This window comes from Amblyomma maculatum, chromosome 8, assembly GCF_055883805.1.
Source record: "Amblyomma maculatum isolate TAMU_Amacu chromosome 8, ASM5588380v1, whole genome shotgun sequence".
Lineage (NCBI taxonomy): Eukaryota > Metazoa > Arthropoda > Arachnida > Ixodida > Ixodidae > Amblyomma > Amblyomma maculatum.
Window position 1 is genome coordinate 48,381,918 of NC_139351.1, and position 18,625 is coordinate 48,400,542.

Here is an 18,625-nt window from a genome sequence, read left to right on the forward strand (position 1 = left end):
CTACAACCCGTGAGGGTGCACGGCGAAACGTCAGGGGCGAGTGGCGCGCCACGTGTCGGGGCAGCGCTGCACATTGCGAGGAGGGGTTCTTCTGGATTTGCCGCAAGATGGCTCTGCATGTGCGCAGAGCGCAGAAGAAATGTAGCGAAAACGTACTTCGCTACTCGTATAAATGCGACTTCTGTAAGTAACATGCTCATAATTACCAATATACACCGCAGTATAACGTTCTACGGCACGTTTCTAAGGCAACACCGCATTCAGTAGAAGCGCTTTTGTACCGCTTTCAAGCATCGAACTTGTGGCTGAGTGGTAGCGTCTCCGTCTCACACTCCGGAGACCCTGGTTCGATTCCCACCCAGCCCATCTTGGAAGTTGCTTCTTATTTATGAAGTGCATGCCGGGATTTATCGCTCACGGCCAACGCCACCGACGACACCGGCTTTTCTGCGACACGAGCTCCTTAACGCTACCGCGTTAAAAGTGAAATATCGAGATACGCAGCGCGCTCGGCAAAAGCGGTGGGGAGCCGAGAGAAGTAACGCAAATCAGCGCTCGTGGAACTTCCCCGCCTTGGGGAACGGAAGCCCACCGCCGTTTCAACACGACCCGCTTTGGCCATCGTGCAATCGCCGAAGTGACGCCAAATAAGGCCTAATTGGTATTCCGCACACAAGCCATATCGTTCGCGCGCTATTTTGAAACGGATCGGGCTGTTGCAAGCACCGGGAAGAAATATGAACCACACCTGTCCATTTAAATTGGAAACTTGCCTTCTGCAACGCTCTTTAAGAGCGGACAAGCTTTTCATAAGACAATTAGTTGAATACTGCGCAGGTCTTTAAAAGCCATCAAAGAAACCTTGACAACATTGTTTTAATAATGGTGAATGCAGTGGGTACGTATATAGGCAACCTGCAGTGGCCAGGCGGCGCCAAGTAATCTGAGTAGGCCGGCGCGGTCGGGTTGCGTTCGCGTTGTACGGCTGGAAGCATCTCGGCTCTCATTTTCTGCGGTTTTAAGGCAATCGAATGTCTTCAGAGCTACTTCCGAAAACCAATACTGACGAAAGGACACCGCCTGTTCTAGAATGCTCATGTTTAAAACGTGAACGGTGTCGACGTCACCGCAAAGTGCGTGCCGCTCGCGACGGTACACCCGCGCGCACAGCTTTGAATTTCGCGTGAGTAGACGAAGATTTTTTTTTTAACGAAGTTTATTCTCTCAGGGCATCAGTCGGATATGTGACGATGAATTAAGAAATAATTAAATAAATGAAAAATGTTGTAAACGTAGCTTTTCATTTACCTACTGCGTTCACACCTCATACCCAAACATTGAAAGTGCAGAGAGAACCTGAGAAGATATTGATCGCCATTTCTTCTTTTTTTGTTCTTCCTGTTTGATTACAGCAGCATACCAATTTCCTCGCGGTTTTGCTTTACAGTTTAATACCATGACGAACACTTTTGTTCGTGGTGCACCTTTCGACAGTGCCGCGGAAGTTACAGGAGGCATGGTGCGGTACCCGCTACGGATGTGGCGATTGCAAGCACTGTGCGGTTGTAGCGTGCGTCATCAACGAAAACTGTGCGTGCCGGGGGCGGGAAGTAGGGGGCCTCCTACACCGTTGGAAAAAAATAAAGTTCTTAACAACAATTGGCATACATTTTGTACCGATCCGTACCTAAATCTTGGGGAAAGCCGGCGAGTAAAGCTTGCACTCAATGGCAAAGCTTTCGTAAAGGAGGTCGTTAAGAGTTAGAATTTTTACTGTTGCTACTAATGATGATATAGTCTATCGTCTGGTACAAGAGAATCTTGAGTAGCTTGAGCAGTCGGTGAAAGAAATATTTGGCGCGGAACGATAGAACGAAGTTCCATTCTCAGCGTACACAGTATCATATGGGCCTCTACACTCTGCCACTTCGGCTTTTTCAGCACCTTAAGAACTAATTTACAGATAAATATGCTTATTGAAATCTGTAATTGGAAGTGTTGAAGATATTTTGGCTTTGTGGTTCCGAATAGAATACACCGCATTAGAAATCCGGTTCACAGATCCACGAACATTTTTCTTTTTTTATTTCGCCTCCGTTGAAATGCGGCTGGAACACGATGCTGCGGCTGCACAGCTTTGTTGCTTTTCTGGACGTATGCCACTCGATCTTCCACAGCATATACCAGTACACGCCAAATTTTACAGCACGGAGCGCGTACTGAGTAGTGTGCCCCAACCAGCGTGCGACTCCCCGAGTCAGAAGTTTATACCGTTTCTTCCGCTCACGGGCAATCGTCTTATTTTAGCTTCTTGGCGTCTGTACGACAATGGCCCCATAACAAAATGAATTTCAGTTACATTACTCTCTCGCAGCCAATATCTCCTTCTTTAATCATTCTCCCCAGGTTCTCCCAGCAAGCGGCACGCTTAGGTTTCCTTCGTGATTGTGGCAGTCTTTGTCGCCGTTCTTGCGCTTACTTTTATTCTTGTTCACATCCGTAGTAGTCGAAGCCTCGCACGAGACCACTGAAGTCACTAAATGAGTAAATCACACTCACTGGGATAACAAAACGCGAACGCAGAAGGAACACAGCGGCCGCAGCATACACGGCGTCAGCTTCTGCGCCGCCTCAGTATTAGCTCCCGTCGGCCGCCAGGTGGCGCCACATGTCTCAGCAAACTCCATTGCAGGTTCTTTCCGGCAATCTTAACGTCTGTCGAAGTGAAGTTTCAGCGCCAAGCAATGAGTCTTGAAACACCTTCGCTACGTTTCGATGGAGGCGAAACGGAGAGGCGTTCGCGTGCTGTGCGATGTCAGTGGACGTCAAAGATCCCCAGGTGGTCGAAATCAGTCCGAAGACTTCCACTACGGCTCCTCTTTCTATCCTCTCCCTATCCCCCCGGCGCAGTTCAGTTGCCCACAGAAACAAGTGTGACAGATACTGCGCCTTTTTTTTCCTATGAACCAATTATATTATTCCCAAAAGCACCACATTCTAACGACCACCTCTCCCCGCCTTGTCCTAGACGGTGCTTTAATATCTGATCAGCGCCGCTCTAGATACACCTCCACCATCCTGAAAAGTTGGGCAGTGTGTGTAGCCTACGCTTAAAGCAAACGCACTCATGAACTTATAGTAAAATAATTACAGCATAACAGTAGAAAGCAAATCCAACTTCTTTCGAAGAATTCTCGGATATGTCTGAGCGTCCCGTATTTTTTACTGATACACTACGAGCATTTTCATGGCCTACACAAGTTACACAAGGGTACCATAGCATAACATCCCTGAAGATATTGGAGTTTTGGCCCATTACGTAAGTGGAGTACGTTAAAAAAAAATGCCCCTGATAATTAATAGCTAGTGTGCACCGTGCTTGTAGTCTTTTTTTTTTTTTTTTTTTAATGATGCATGGTTGTTTTATGCTGTACGGCGGCGTTGTTTCCGAACGCCAGGATGCTTATGTGCATGCTGTGATAACATCCGTGCTTCATTTCTTTTTTTTAACCAAAACTCGAGCACTTGTGCCAGAAGAGCCTTGCCGAGCCGAAAGGGTTGCGAGCGCCGAACTCCACTTCAGCAGCATGAGCACAGAGATAAGAAACGTGGCGCCGCCCCTCGGGCGCCACAGGAACCGCGCCGTCAACAACGCAACGTTCGGCCGGCAACTGTCAACCCTTTCATTCGTTAAATCGAAGCGTTTGGTAACTCAACTGAGCACAATATATGCCACACGGTCAGATTTTTAAACGATACTCTTACTTCTCTTATGCAAGAAGCCGCGCGTCGTTCTTTTCGGACCTAGCGATGTGCAGTTAGCTTCGTTCGTGCAACGCATATGCATACTCGAGGAGTCAGTCTCCTAGCAGCAATCCTTCCTTTCTGGAGAGCAACCGCCAAGCTCAAGAAGCGATAGCGCACGAGGCTTCCGAAGGCAGTGGCGCGCACTGCCGCTTATGTTACCCAAGATTACATCCGGCACGACAAGTCGATAGCGGCACCACGATCGCAGGAAGGCAAGATAACGCAGGCAAAGTACAGGGAACGAGGAGTAAGGAAAAAAAAAAAAAAAAAAGAGAGAGAGAAAGCCGCACGAAATGAAAGAAGGGAAAGGAAACAGGAGGCAAGTGCCGCTTCCGCCATGGCAGATGCGAGGGGAGATCTCGGGTATCCCGAGTGCCGGTAACTAAACGAACCAAGTTCCCAGAGATACAAATTTCTATAAAAAGCTGAAAATGCCAAAAATGTGCGATCATGGCCACAACAAATGGATGCAAATATACCTGGTGCGGCTACAGCTGAAAGCGAAAGGTTGTTGACTGCGCGTGGTGATGTCGCGCAAAATTCCCCGCCGAGGGCGCGAGGGTCGATTTCCTGAGGCGAGACGGCGTCGAGACACATATGAATGGATGCTGCACGCGTGTGTTGCTATGCGAAACGGCCGCGTCGCAGCTGTGTGCGACGCGAAGCGCGCGCGGTCGTCGCACGTCTCCACTGCGTGCGGCGCCAAGTCGCGCGAGAAGACGACGACGCAACGTGGAAGGAGATCACACATCCGCCGCAGCCAAACGACACACGCGCTTGTGGAAAAAGAAGCGGCGGCGGACCGCAGCAACTTGAGACGGATCCGAGGGCGAGGCGGGCGAAGCCGAGCAAGGAGGAGGGGACGTGTGCCATTCAAACGCTGCGAGACCCGATGCTGCGTCTTCCCACCACCTTTGGAGCGTCGAACAGTCGCTGTTCGCGCGGAGAAGCCAATGCGTGAAAATAAAACACTCGAGGCGAAATTTCGTTTCTAAAGACAATCGCGATGATATACGCGGGCCCATGCATGGGCCAAGTCGGCAGGGTGCATTGCGCACGAACGCAGACAGCGAACCTTTCGGGTGATCACGAGCAGAGCAGCGCAATCATACTAGTTTCGATTGTTCCTAAACAGGGTTACAAAACTATATGCTGTGACACATGCTGTTGTCGACGGTGCACGAACCACACCAAATGAAGGCGCACAGCAAAACTACGAGAGCAAATGCAATGCGCGATCCGACGGCACGGAATCCATGATCGCGTACATTCGACTTTTTGGAGTTGTGCTAGCTTTCCGAGAAGCTACGTGCCATTTAGCAGCCTCTGCTAGTACGCGCAAGCTTGCAGCAGCGCATTTCGCACAGCGCCAAAAATCCCTGGCGTCCAGAACAGCTGCAGACGAAGTTGCAAGCGACGAGACGCAGGCCGGACGATCCCTGGACAGCTGAGCGTACGGGCTTTTAGGCTTAACGCCTTCGGCTACGACGGCACCGGCGCAATCGGGGACTAGACCAGAGCCAAAGGCACGGTACAATGCGCCTGACCGCACCGATATGCGGCTGGGACGCGAAATCTGTCAAAGTGACAGCGGCCGAGAGCCCATCGCGCAGCCGTCCGCCGCGCTGACACGGCCATCTTACCCGCGGCGGCGAACTCGGAGACAGGACTCGGCGAAGAAAAAAAAGATCGCAGCGGGCGCAAGGACGCATCGAAGGCGGAGGGCTCTCCCTCGCGATGGCGTGTCGCCCCAAGAAAAAGGAGGAATCGCCGCAAAGGCAAACTGCTACTCACTCTGGGATTGATGTTGCTCATCGACGCTTTCTCGATCCGACATGATGCCCTTGCAAACTACTGGCGCTACCCCCCGGCGGCACACACCACGCACACACAGGCCTCACCGTGAGCCTTATGAATAATTAAAGCCTCTCGGCCAATCGCGAGCCAAGGTAACGGTGTCCGGTCTCTCGGTGTCGTCTGCTACCAGCACAACGTGCAGACATTCAAAGCTTCCCCGCTCGTCCGAGGGGAGATAAATGCGGCCGTCCCGAGCCGCTCTCGACACGCCACACACACTGCACGGAAAACCTGAGCGACGAATCGGCACCGGCCACTTGCGCCGCGTAGGAATGTCGAGCGAGCCGACGCCGTGAGCACGTGCAGACGCCGCTCGGGCGTACGCGTCTCGTCATCTGCTATTTCCACAAATCGCCTTCGCCTCGGCCAAAAAATCAAGTGCGCGAAATGCGGCGGCCGTGATTTTTGCGTTTGTCATCGAAAGTAGCAGTTGCGTTGCAGAGCGCGAGTATACACGGAACGCTTGCAATGCGATTTTTTTTTAGGCATGTACGCGTCTTTCGCGATGCGCTCGATGAAGTTTCGTTTTCAACAAATCAGCAGTGGCCTTTTTTTTTTTTTTTTTAACGTGGAGGGAGGTTTAAGTCTTAGAATGACTCGAGCTATGCGGACACTGTAGTGGAAGGCTCTGGATAACTTCGGCCCACTGCGGTTCGTTTGCACTGTCAGTGGGAAGTATTTGGTTTGGTTTGTAGGACTAAACGTCCCAAAGTGACTCGGACTACGAGACGCCCTCCGGAAATTACGGTCATTTGGCGTTCTTTAACGTGCACGGTCATCGCACAGCACACAGACGCTACTGCATTTCGGAACTCCGTCGAAACGCGGCCGCCGGCGGTGTACTGCGCGGCCATCCTAGAGGCCTGTACGACATCCCTGCACATGGAATCGCCGACACTTCTCACAGACGCTCTATATATCTTGCGAACAGCGGCTTTTTAAAAGCGCCTGCAGCATCCGCGCTTGAGATGTGTATATCCAAATTAAACGCTAAAGCCAGCCTCAAAATGGCAAGCCTTGCGCATTACACAGCAAATTTCAAAAGGTAGATATCGATTACGAAATAAGCGAAGTGCCACTAAGATTATGAAGTACACGAAATAGTGATGCCTCTAATTCGCCGAGAAATCCACTAACGACGGGTACATTAGGATGACATGCCATGCCGCGCAATGTTCACTTACCCGGGTTTGCAGTACTTCACATGCCACCGGTAGATGCCAAAGCTTGAACAGCACTTAACCCGCAATTAGAAATTATAGCAGCGCTCGTCACAGCACATCCAGAGTGGAAGATGCACCGAACACTGGATATTAATGCGTTTTGCCCCTTGCCCCTCAAGCTAGGAATTCTCAGCTTGCTGCTTCTCGAGCCCCCCCCCCCCCCCCCCCCCCCCCCGATGCACGGAATGAATTGTCAATGCCGCAGACTTCACGCGTACAGCCTTACGCCCAAAGTTTGATTGCTTTAATCATCTGTCTACAAGTCGCCCACCCGAAAGGAAACTTCCATAGGCAGTATTGCCGCATTTTTTCAAGTGCCACTGATGCATCTACAACAGGATTTGAGACTGAAAATCTCACTTCCGTTTTATGGGGTTGGAAAGAGAGACCGGGCTATGAAGGATGCCGTAGTGGAGGGCTCCAGAAAATATCGACCGCAAAAAAATCAATGAGCACACACTTTCACCTCTTGGATTGGTGTATGGGGTTCAACGTCCCAGAGAGAGACGCCTGTGGAGGGCTAAGTAATTTAGACTGCCCGAGGTTCATAGTGTGCACTCACACAGCGCACGAATCGCTTGCTTTTGGCCTCCGTTGAAAAGCAGCCGCCGCATCCTTGGGCAGTCATGGAGGAAGGAAACAACTTAGGAGAGGCCCTTGCCATTCACAATGCATTGAAGGAAGTGTGGTGGAAATGACGTCAAAATTTAGGGTTAGCCAAGTCGGGCCATTAGCAACGGCGACTCTGTTGCTATGAAAACTCGGGCCACTAACAACAACGTTGCTAAGGGCCCTAGGTACGTGAGCGTCGCGGAGAAAGAAAATGAGGGTAAAAGAGGAGAGACGTTGCAGCGTCCGGTCGGCCGCTCCGGCTTAAAAATAAAAAATAAATAAATAAAAAAGACGTCAGGGCCTCTCCTAAGTTCTTTCCTTACTCTATGGGAACAGTAGTAAAGTGCCCTAACCACTGCGGCGGGGCCATTTCGCCTCATAACCAGAGTTACGAAATCCACCCAGATCTCAACAGATATGCCAAAAACAATGTGTGCCACAAGCAGAATAACGAAGCACACCAGAGGTCGCGTGTTGGGGTGAATGAAGCGGGTGAATGTTTATTCGTTCTCTTCGGAGCGCAGTCTTGCATTGGCATTGGTCACTCTGATGGAAAGCTGCTGGGCCCGTTCAACGAGTGTCTTGCGCTTCTTGGAGGACACGCCATGCGCAATCTCTGCACAGTACCGCCTGTTCATCATCATCAGCATCTCCAGTTCCTGGGAAGAGGCAAAACCAAGGAGAATGGCACCTCAGAAACAGCCACAACAGTACACCTGGCCACATATTGCATTACGGAGGAATGTGAACCGCTTGCTTTGCTGAAAATTTCTCTCGCCTGTATGGATGCTCGCCGGTCTATGACAAAATTTCGCCATTGAAAAATTACACACTTGAGATGTTACGCGCAATGCATCAAACCATTTTTGCTTGTCACAAAACAAACAAATTAAATATTGGAGGTACACCCCATTAGTTGGCAGGAAAAGGAGATGGCTTCCTGTGCATGGAACACTGCCCACTTTTCAGTGAATAGTTGGGTACCTAGTTCACATTTGAAGTCCAGTACAGACTAGTTTGCACTGCTACTATTGACATGTACCACTTCTGCAGCATCTGCCACTGCTCATATACAGTAGGAGGAAGTTATCCATACAGCAGCTTTTTTTCTGCACCCCCTCATGTCCTTTGCGAACATTAAATAAACATAAAGAAATGAAATTCTGCCTGTGACAAAGATCCCCTACTCCCACATTTACATACACCTTATCCCCTCCTTAGTAACCATAACACTGTCTAGCACTTCTATTCAGCTGAACTTCTGGTAAGCTGAGTCTTACCCCCGTGGTTGCCCACTACAAAGGCCGAACAGCGAGAGAATACAATGCATGTCCCACGTAAGCGTTGTCAAATTGGACCACTCCCTGAGGCAGGGAGTACGGCACCAATGATGCTTGCCCTGTGGGAGGAGTGATGTCTCGAGCAACCATCAGCACCAGAGGTGCAGGGAAAGGCAACCCCTGGTGACTCTTGGCTCGTCCCAAACGCGAAATATCACATGCCGCCGGCAGAACCGTGAGCGGTGCGGTCGCGTGCAAACGTTATGTGTGCCTCGGACACTCCAGAAACCGGCTTAAACGATCAAGCAAGAACTGGCGTTACGAAATAAAATGCACCAGTGCGGACGAAAGACCAGGCATGTCAAACAGTGTTGCCACTCCCAGCAAAACAAGAAGGCCCTCAGCTGACAAAGCTTACAGTGACACAGTGGTCCAGCAGTTTCACGGTGCAAGTTGCGTGAATACATTTACCACAACCTCACAACAGTGCTGCCTTACGCATCAGCTAGAGACACTGGGGCCCGAGGCAACAGTCGCGCCACTTTTACCGAGAACAGAGAGCTTGGGTGAGCCAGAAAATGAACGTCACACGCAAGACTTGGCTTTCTAGCTTAGCACAACAAGCTCATTGCTTAAGCAACGCCGGATGCAAAAAACAGTGCAACTGAGACAACACCAATTCAACAATCTAGCATAGATTCTTATTCTGTCAGTTTAGCATGGAGTCAACAGCAATGGTGCCGAACAGCCATTACCTCAAATGCATTAACCCAAAGAAGCCACACATGGAGCTCTAAGAGGTTTAGTACAGCACGCTTCCAGTTATTGCACGCTGAGTGGAATAACTCTTTTGCTGTCACGAACGTATCAGTACGTTCTCTATTGTGCGTTCAAACTGCACTTGGACAGGCTGCGCCATCTGTAATATCTTTCTACAAGTTCATACTTTCACCCCACGTTGCATTGATGCGTATATACTAAAGAGTATAGAGCGACCCCTGCCACCTTCTTGCTACTCTATCGCGCTAAGCAATCATGCGGTGCACACGTGCGTGTGGTTACGAGTTCAAGGGTTGTTCTGCCATCTGTCGCAGGTTTTTATTTTTTTTTTATTCTGTCGGCGACGTGTCACGTTCACTCAATCGCTGATTTCTCTCTCTTGCCACACCCTTGCTAGCGGCTAGCAGCAGCAAAGAAGGTTGTTTTAGCCTCTTTCCACCTCCCTCCATCATCTTGATTTGACGAGCCATTTCTCTCTGTTGTGCGGGCCACCAGATGTAAGTCCTCCGTGTGCGCGGTACTTTCGAAAGGCTGTCTGCACGAGACCGACTGCGGACTGGAGTGATTGCTCTTTTCACTATAAATACGAGCAAAGCTCGAAATCGGACTCTCAACAAGTATCAAGAAGTTTTTCGTATATTATCCTCATTTATCTAATTGATTATCAGGCTGATGATGTTAATTAACAATACCTGCAGAACACTGAAATGCGAATCTTCCGATCACTAGGTTATTTGTATAGCAATCAGAATAAAAAATCGCTACGCTCGTTCCCAGATACACTCCTTAACTGAAACCAAGCCGACACGGGGGTGCGTCATGGCCAGAAACGCCCAACAGCGAAAGGAAGTCCCCATGTGCAGAACACTAACAAAGAAAGGGCATGTCTAACGCCACTGCCAGAATTTCGGCCTACACTTTTTGTACCCTTGGCATCGGTGTCCTTCCAAGCGGTAGCCGCCCGCTTCAGCTAAACAAGCTGTCGCTGCTTCCTTCAGCTGTTACTGACCTTGCTTTGAAGACAGTTTCTGAGGTACACTCAATTCTGGCTTGAGTCTGCAACTGCTCGGAATGTAGCACTATTTAACATAAATCAGTTTTACGTTTTGCGACAACGCTTTCTCTAATTCAAATGTTGAACACAGCCCTCTTTGACATGTCCTGAAACATTTCGACCGTTCAACGCCATGCCATAAATTATTCCATCTCGAGGCATTTCGCTGGTGGAAATGAGCGGTAGCTGCCTGATATACGATATTTTAAATATAAGCAGCAATGGCAGCGATACTGAGAAGGCCTTCCACCTCCACTGTAAACTAACACCACACTAAAACATACTTTGGGGACGAGCTGCTCACGGTGCGCTAATGCAGTTTCTGTAACGTCCATCACACTGACACTATACATAAAAACAGGTATTGCAAAACTTCACATGTCGGCCTTACCACTGCAATCGTTTTCGGCCGATACCTCCTCCATACTTCGCCTAGAAAAATTGATGCAGCAGCAACAATTTTGCGGAGGAACAAACCCAAGTGGCGGGGCTGCAACCTTGTTTGTTTGGCCATAAATGATGGGCACACCGTGAAATGCCTCAGCTGGCACTGCAACCTGACCCAAATGCACCTAGTGAAGATGGCCCGGCAAAGACAACCGAACGAAGTGATCATCACCTGAAACTTGACAATGGAAAAGGTGTGTCACTTTTCCTCCGGTTTTAATATCCTCTAGTACCACCTACGAGACCAAAACGCATTTTATTCGTGCCAAGCAGTGGGCCTAAACTTCCAGGAAGTATTAGAGTCCTTTTGCAGAGACGCTGCGTTAGCAGACTTTGCTAGCTTCAAAAATCTGTTAGAATAGCTTCACTCAGAGCAAAGTCCAGACCGATGGCCCTTTATCAGCAGCAGATGTGTTACACATCTACGTGTGGAATTCAGTTCAGCTTCAAATTGCCTTTGCAACTGTGGGGATAAGCTGGCATTGCATCCACACATGCAAAATGCCTTTTCTTGTTACGAAAAACGACAAGTGTAAAACTGCAAAAATTTCCGGTTCAAGATCACTTCTTGGATTCTGATCATGCAGAGACTTCAGACTAGAATTGCAAATTTACAACACAGCCGGCCTTGACTCACCCAGAAACATACACACAAGCAAAACTACAACTGCAAATGTGAAATGCAACCAGCCACGGCTACTTTGATCCACTGATTGGCCTATTATCAGAGATGGGGCAGTCCCATATTTCGTCCCGCTTCCCATTGAGTGTATGTTGCACAGTCAACACGCAGATCAAGCTCGAGAGGTGCAATTCCAACAATCATTTACAGTGCCTATTGTACCTGGGCGCAAGCCCAACCAGCAAGATACCCATAGCACCCATCCGACGACCTTCAGTGGCTAGAACTTGTCAACAGACTTCATCTGTATTTCCGAATTAACAAGCATTTAGTTGCAAGCTTCAGAGGTCAAACGGAACAAAGCGCAGGCAGCCACTGCCATCGCTACCTCCTACACCTTCCGGTGCCGTCACGCTGGTCATGGTGTCTGTTCAGCTTTACTCTACTACATTGTTTTATCTTTGCTCACCATTTTGAAGGCACACAGCCTCGTAACCATGCCGCTCTATTGTGGGGGCATCTCAACATGTGTCGGGTGCCAGCACAACCCAGACACAGCACATGGCTCAAATTATCTGTGATGGAACAGACTCGTGTCCAAACTAAGAGTCTCTTACATGCAGATTTTAATGGAACGTGGTCAGACAGAGAAGTGAAATTCAAATCCTTCAAGCTTTCATTGTACCACAACAATTAGTGGAGCTGCAAATCCTGCCAATCCCAACACTCGGGGAAATCAAATGCTGCAAGTCGGTAGTACTTCTGTTCAGGATGAAGTGGCCATAGCAGGAAGAAGACCGGATTTTAACTGAGGGGATACGGAAGAGGACATCATCCAGCAGTAACTTTTGTGGACCGACGATATGTTGATGTCACAAGTTCCATCCCAAACTCGACATCATGGCATCAATATTCATTCATGAAAGCTACTCAAGGTAGACAATTTTTGGAACCCTGTTAATGAAACAAGGGACATAATTTCATAATTTTCTGAGCCAATTTCAAAGCAAAATTACCCACCTCTCCAGTAGTGTCCCCTAAATGTCACTGCAACCGCTCACCCACTCATCCATGCTCCCAGCCCGTACATAAATTTCCCCTCAGTTTGCTCGAGTCAATGAATTACAATATGAAGTGGCGACGAAAAATGAAGCCTAAAATTAATTTTGGTCCAGCAATGCCATTAAGACAAATCCTACATACAGCCAATTTACACTAAAGAGATTGTGGCTATTATGAGGGCATGCAGCTTTAGATGTATTGCACCCTGATAAACAACAAACCCAGATTCAACCCTAGATACATCACAACTTGTAGGCAAATCTAATAAAGCATGAACCGTAAATGATTAGCAAAAACAGGTGTACTAACAAAACACTGCTCAACATTAAGCCTTGCCCTACCCAAAACACTGCTTGCAGAAATGAGTCATTTGCCATGACAGACCATATTAACTAGATTACCATCCCGCCGGCTGCTGGCCTGACATCACAATTTGTAAAATTCTCTTAAACACAGCCAAAAGTAAGCAAACAACCATAGTTTCAGTTCTGCTGAAATAACTTTGGATTGAGTGCATTCACTTCAAACTTGCACTGCAATGCCCTAAAGCATCCGACATTCCACCACATGTGGCCCTCAGAATCCAAGCGTTGAGAGGATGCAGCTAATGATTTTGTCAAGCTGCAACGCTCAAAACCAACAGACAGCTGCCCTGTAGCAACAAGTAGCCGCTGAGGCGGGTTGGAATGGTTGGCGCCATTCTTGACCGTGCTAGGCGGCGTGCAACGGCCTCGTATGCCAGACTCACCCTCATGTTGTGGACGAGCACCTTGCGGAAGCCATTGGGCAGGATGTGCTTGGTCTTGCGGTTGCTCCCGTAACCGATGTTGGGCATCAGGTACTGGCCCTTGAAGCGCCGCCTCACGCGGTTGTCAATACCCTTGGGCTTGCGCCAGTTGGGCTGCACGCCGAGGAAAGAACAAGATGGTGCCGAGCAATCAGGGCCCAGAATTCTCACGGTAGGTACCAAGTCACCCAAAGCAGACCCAGAGAGGAGTTATGGTCCTTGCAATAAGAGATTCAGCATAGCGTGATCTGCAATCCATCATCGTAACCCAATTCTGCACTCCTCCAGTGCCTGTGTGCAGATTTGCAGCATGTGGCACCGCATGGTAGTTATTGTGCAGTATACTAAATCTTTCTAATGAAGCAAATCTGTAAAGGTAGTTCAAGTATTAAAGCCAAATTAACTGTGTGGACCCTATATATTATGATTTTTTTCTAAATATAGCTCTTTCTGACCCCTTCCAACGAGACTGCCCGCGATGAGGGTGCCACCATGTTTTTCAGCTGTACTTTCCAACCGCCGTTAACTGTGCTTTCCCTTTCAAGCAGTAATGACAGTGGCAATGATGCTATCGCCAACGGGGCTCTGCGACAGAGCGTCATATTGAAGAGTTATTCCAGTGCGCCACATTAATGGTTAAACAAACGTGAATTATCATAAAGGCATTGATCGAAACCGTTCTGGTTTCGCATCGCATTTCTAAGTGACGCCAAAATACTCTTGCATGAAGTGACTAATTGAAGCTAGATATTTCTTGTACCTCATTGCTACCACTTTCACTCATCTCTACATATGCTGACATATGCACAACTCTTAACGAAGCAAGCCTCTGCAAATGCTTTGCTGAAACTGATAGGAAAATAAACCTCACACAATACTTAAAAGTGTCTGCAAAGCTTCCTGCGGTTAGCTTGTTTCGCGCACTGCTACACCTGTACTGACCCAGAAGTTAAACGACTATGTGACAGTGCTTTGGCAACCCACAGCTCATTGCTAAGTGTAAGTGTAGCCAGAATTGTTGCCACATGCGATTACCTCTTCACGGGACATGCCAAAGCGATATGGGCGGTAAGTGGCACAGTCAAGAAGCTATCAAAAAATGCTTTTTTTTCCCTGCACTTCCCAGCATAGAGATGAAAGGGGAGAGGAGGAGCATTACTTTCAATCACCTACATGTTCCACATTAGGTAAGGCTAGCTTTAAATTTTTGCATCGCAGATACAAATGATGCAACAGATTGTGCACTCTTTCTAGTTCCTGCAAATATCTATTTATGGTCCCTTTAACATCTGTCACAATCAGCTGACAAGCTAATAAAAAAATGCAGTCATGAATGCACACTTAAGAAACATTAATTACACCCATCTCCGAACACGGTCAACCGCAAGCGTTTGTGATTAAACTAGCAGCAGAAATGCCACACTTTTGGTAAACATCGATCAGTGTTGCCAATTCCAGAATAGAAAACATGGAACATTTAATATTTGCACCAAAAAGTCAATTCTTGGGCATTTTAATATTTGCTTGCAAATATAACCAGTATTTGAAATATACTAGAAAGCACATTCTCTATTACTAGAACCTTCGGACTAACGATTTCACTCATAGGAATATCCCACCTGCCTTTTGTAGATTTAAATTCAAGCTGCAAAAGTACTTTCTCTCCCAACTACAAACTGTTGCGCACAAGCCCTTTCACTCGAAAAAGGACATCAATCTAGGCAGGATTCCCGCACTGCTGCCAATGTACACATAGCCTTTGTCAAAAGTCGAGAGCGCAAGGGGCCCGATTCTGAGCAGTGTAGTGGCGCTGATCCTTCCCATTGGACAGGGTAGGACAAAAAGTTACCACTGAGTGATTTGGAACACTGAAAATGCATTAAAAGCAACACAGTGGCTCAAGAGCAGACCCCTTTGGGCTCCAATATTCACTACCTTGAATCTCTGGTGCCATGCATTAACAGCGATGGACTTGTACAGAAATGAGTATGATTTCAAAGAACTTGCACCATTTTAAACAAAGACTAATACCATGAAAACTGCCAATATAAATGCCAACAGGTCTATATCCCTCCACCCAAATGCAATTTTTTCACCTGCCAGAGTGCAAAAACCTGAATTTAGCAGGAAACCCACTACTTGGGAACACTGATATTAATAACCTCGAATTGTTATTCTGAAGACTCAAGGGTTTATATTTTTCAACAAGCTTTCTGCACGAGTTTCGATGTTTTCAGCCTTCCAAAATCCACGTGGACACAGCAATTGCCTAGCTAAGAGCAATTTTGCTGGGTTCAATTTACACAGCCCCATTTGCAGCCACTGCACCTAGAAGCGATTTCTTAAGGGGGTCTACTCACCCGATCTTAACCCCATTGCTGACAGAGCAACTAACGACCATAGCCCAGGTGGCCTCAAATACCTGACGTTTACGGGCACAGAGGAAGTATCACTAAAATCTACTCTGAAACAATGCAATAAATCCCTTTCCTGGTAAAAGCTCTGATGTCTTATCTTAACATGCATCTAGAGCACTCTGGCAGAAATGAATTATTTCCAATAACTTGGCAGAGCATCACAGATCTTACAACCGCGACTGACTTCGGGCCCGATTATGCTTTAGCCGTCATTGTAGCAATGATGAAAAAAAAAAAAAAAAACCACTGCGGGCGGCTTTGAACGAGTCCCACGCATTGCTGACAATTAAAATTACACTTCACGACGTGCAAATTACGCTCTACTTGCGATTTTCCAGTCTCGCGAATGCGACTAGGTGAACAGTTCTAAAGGTGGAGACCGGCGAGACGTGCATCAACCTGACCACCGCTACACACGCGCGTCTCTCGTACACGTGATTGAGTAAAAATAGGCTTCAGAGTCAAGAGTAATGCTCAGCTACTCACCTTCAGCTTCACATACCGGTCACTCTGGTGACGGATGAACTTCTTCACCCGCTTTTTAACGACAGGAACGGTCTTCAATGGCTTGATAGCCATTGTTTAAACTGGAAAAAGCAAGCAATAAAGTCCACGTTAAAATCACGGCAGCCACAAATATGACTTTAGTCGCACTTTTCCGGCAAGGTCTCGACGTAGCAACAGTTTGAAGCACACCCTGCAGCAAGGTCAGGAAAGCGACCCCTACATGGTAACAATTTTTTTCGTTTTCCTTTGCTTAAGAACACACTTGGCGAAAACAAATGACACGAATGTTGGCCGTATTGTGATCGGTGAGTCATTTATGAAACGCCACCGACGCATATGCGGGCCGTTTCTCTCCGAGCATATAAGCACCCACTGACCATACGAAGGCCACAGGTGACTCTTAGCTCGGCACTGAAACGCGATGCTATCGTTCTTTTGCTAGAACACTAATACAACAAGCGCAGTACATGAAAACTGGTGTGAAGCTGCAACCAACACATACCTGTTAGCACTCGTGGACGCCATGAACCATTGATACCGAAATCGACTGCTTCCCGATGAAAATTCCATTTCTCGTACAAAAATAAATACTTTTTGCGAACCTTAATGAAGCCTTTCTCAATACTAGAGCGGCAGAATACCAAATCACGCGACACATATGCCAGATTCGCCAGATTGAAGCAGACAACAAAACGACACTCACCAGCACTCGCCGCGAAGACCGAAAAGAAGCTAAGAGCGCATGCGCGAACGGAAATCATATCGCGGAAGCTCACTGGCGCCTCCTGTTGCGTATTCTTATTTCAGCTATCGGCAACATTGGTTGTAAGAAACGTGCGCTTTTTGCACCAATTTTTTCCAAAGTCTCTAAAGGAGCACCTGCGTCGTGTTTTACGAATTTCCTATCGGTAGCGTCATAGAGCTAATACAAAGGGTAGCGTGAACAGTTAAGATGGAGCATGGTGCCGTGGTCCCGAGGCAATGTTACTAGTCTAGTAACATTGGTCCCGTGATAGTGAGGAGGAAAGTAAATAAAAAAAAAAAGAACTTTTATTTGGTACAGCTTTTTGTGTTTTATTATTTGTAATAATGCACAAAGCAACATTGTACATGAATTATTACGTAATATTTGCTTACAACCGCATAATAGTTTATAATAAAACTTTATCTCGCCTGTTTCGGTTTCGATTTCGACAGTCTAGTGATACCTGTGTTGCCTTAGTCTCAGGCACATAAGAGATGAAGACAAAAAAAAAAAAAGGAAAGGAAAGGAAACAATATACTATCATTCCTTTGTCGTTTCAATTCATTACAACACTAAAGCCAGCTTGCCTCAAGAATAGGAATCACAATTGCACAATCAGCATATAGGGAACCAAAGCTGGAGTTTGCTCCGCGACGCCAGCGCTCGGTTTCCAGCGGAGCGGAGAGGAACTACAAAACCTACGCGCATCCGCGCCCGCGCTGCGCGTGGCTGTCTGCGGAGTCTGCGCAGCCCGCTCGCTCGGGAGCGCGTGCTACGTTCAGCCGCGCGTGCACGCGGAGCGGGAGAAGGAGAGTGAGGACGAGGGGGGTTGGTGGCGCGTTCTCGCGCGCAAAGCCGGCGCTCTTTCCCAGTGGGATTTGCTTTTGCTTTGCTTTTGCTTTTTTCTGTGCCCCGGCTGACATAGAGGCTGGCTGGAGGCATGTTTTTTATCGGTGCTTTTGAAAGCAAGAAATTATGATTAATTGATCGCCGGACATTGTTTTCAAAGAGCGCTTGTTGGCAGGCTAAGACATGCATAAAAAAAATGAACGCGAATTCGCTGCTTGAAGGCGGGAGGCAAACGACAGGTATCTTGAAGGACTTGAGGCGGCACCTCTTGATGCCTCTGTCCATGTTCACAGAATGAAGGGTCCAGCCTTCGAGTGCTCCTTCCTTTCCCTTTGTGACTTGTCACTTGAAAGGCGCCTATTCAGCTCTTTGGGGACAAACGTTTTAGGCAGTGCTGCCGGCGCCGTGGGGCCTGTTTTCGGCACGTTTAGGATGCGTTCCCTACAAAGGCACAAAGCATGCCGCCTTACCCTTTGGTTCCTGCCGACACCGGCCAGGGGAAGTTCACTGCTGCGGCGCTGCCATCCGAAATCAATGACCTAGCTACCGTTAACGATGAGGGGTTTCTTAACGACC

General features: G+C 48.0%; 2 protein-coding genes across 3 annotated transcripts in view; both read right to left on the bottom strand.

Annotated features, from left to right (window-relative positions):
• The window catches only part of Pur-alpha (Purine-rich binding protein-alpha), a 213,630-nt gene extending 207,721 nt beyond the window's left edge, over positions 1-5,909 (bottom strand). The window contains exon 1 of the mRNA XM_084576260.1: positions 5,602-5,909. Within this exon, the coding sequence (XP_084432386.1) occupies positions 5,602-5,644 (43 nt within the window). The 5' untranslated portion in view covers positions 5,645-5,909. The remainder of the gene's footprint in view (positions 1-5,601) is intronic.
• Positions 5,910-7,973: 2,064 nt separating this feature from the next.
• Positions 7,974-17,289, bottom strand: RpL32 (Ribosomal protein L32). 2 transcript variants are annotated; one of them, XM_084576263.1, is made up of 4 exons: positions 17,159-17,289; positions 16,435-16,535; positions 13,493-13,645; positions 7,974-8,158 (listed from the first exon to the last, which is right to left on the bottom strand). In XM_084576263.1, exons 2-4 carry the CDS (start codon positions 16,525-16,527, stop codon positions 8,000-8,002), a joined length of 405 nt encoding a protein of 134 aa, XP_084432389.1. In that variant the 5' UTR covers positions 16,528-16,535; positions 17,159-17,289; the 3' UTR covers positions 7,974-7,999. The 2 variants fall into 2 exon arrangements, with proteins under 2 accessions (XP_084432389.1, XP_084432390.1); XM_084576264.1 differs by lacking the exon at positions 17,159-17,289 and adding an exon at positions 16,958-17,097.
• Positions 17,290-18,625: the final 1,336 nt, after the last annotated feature.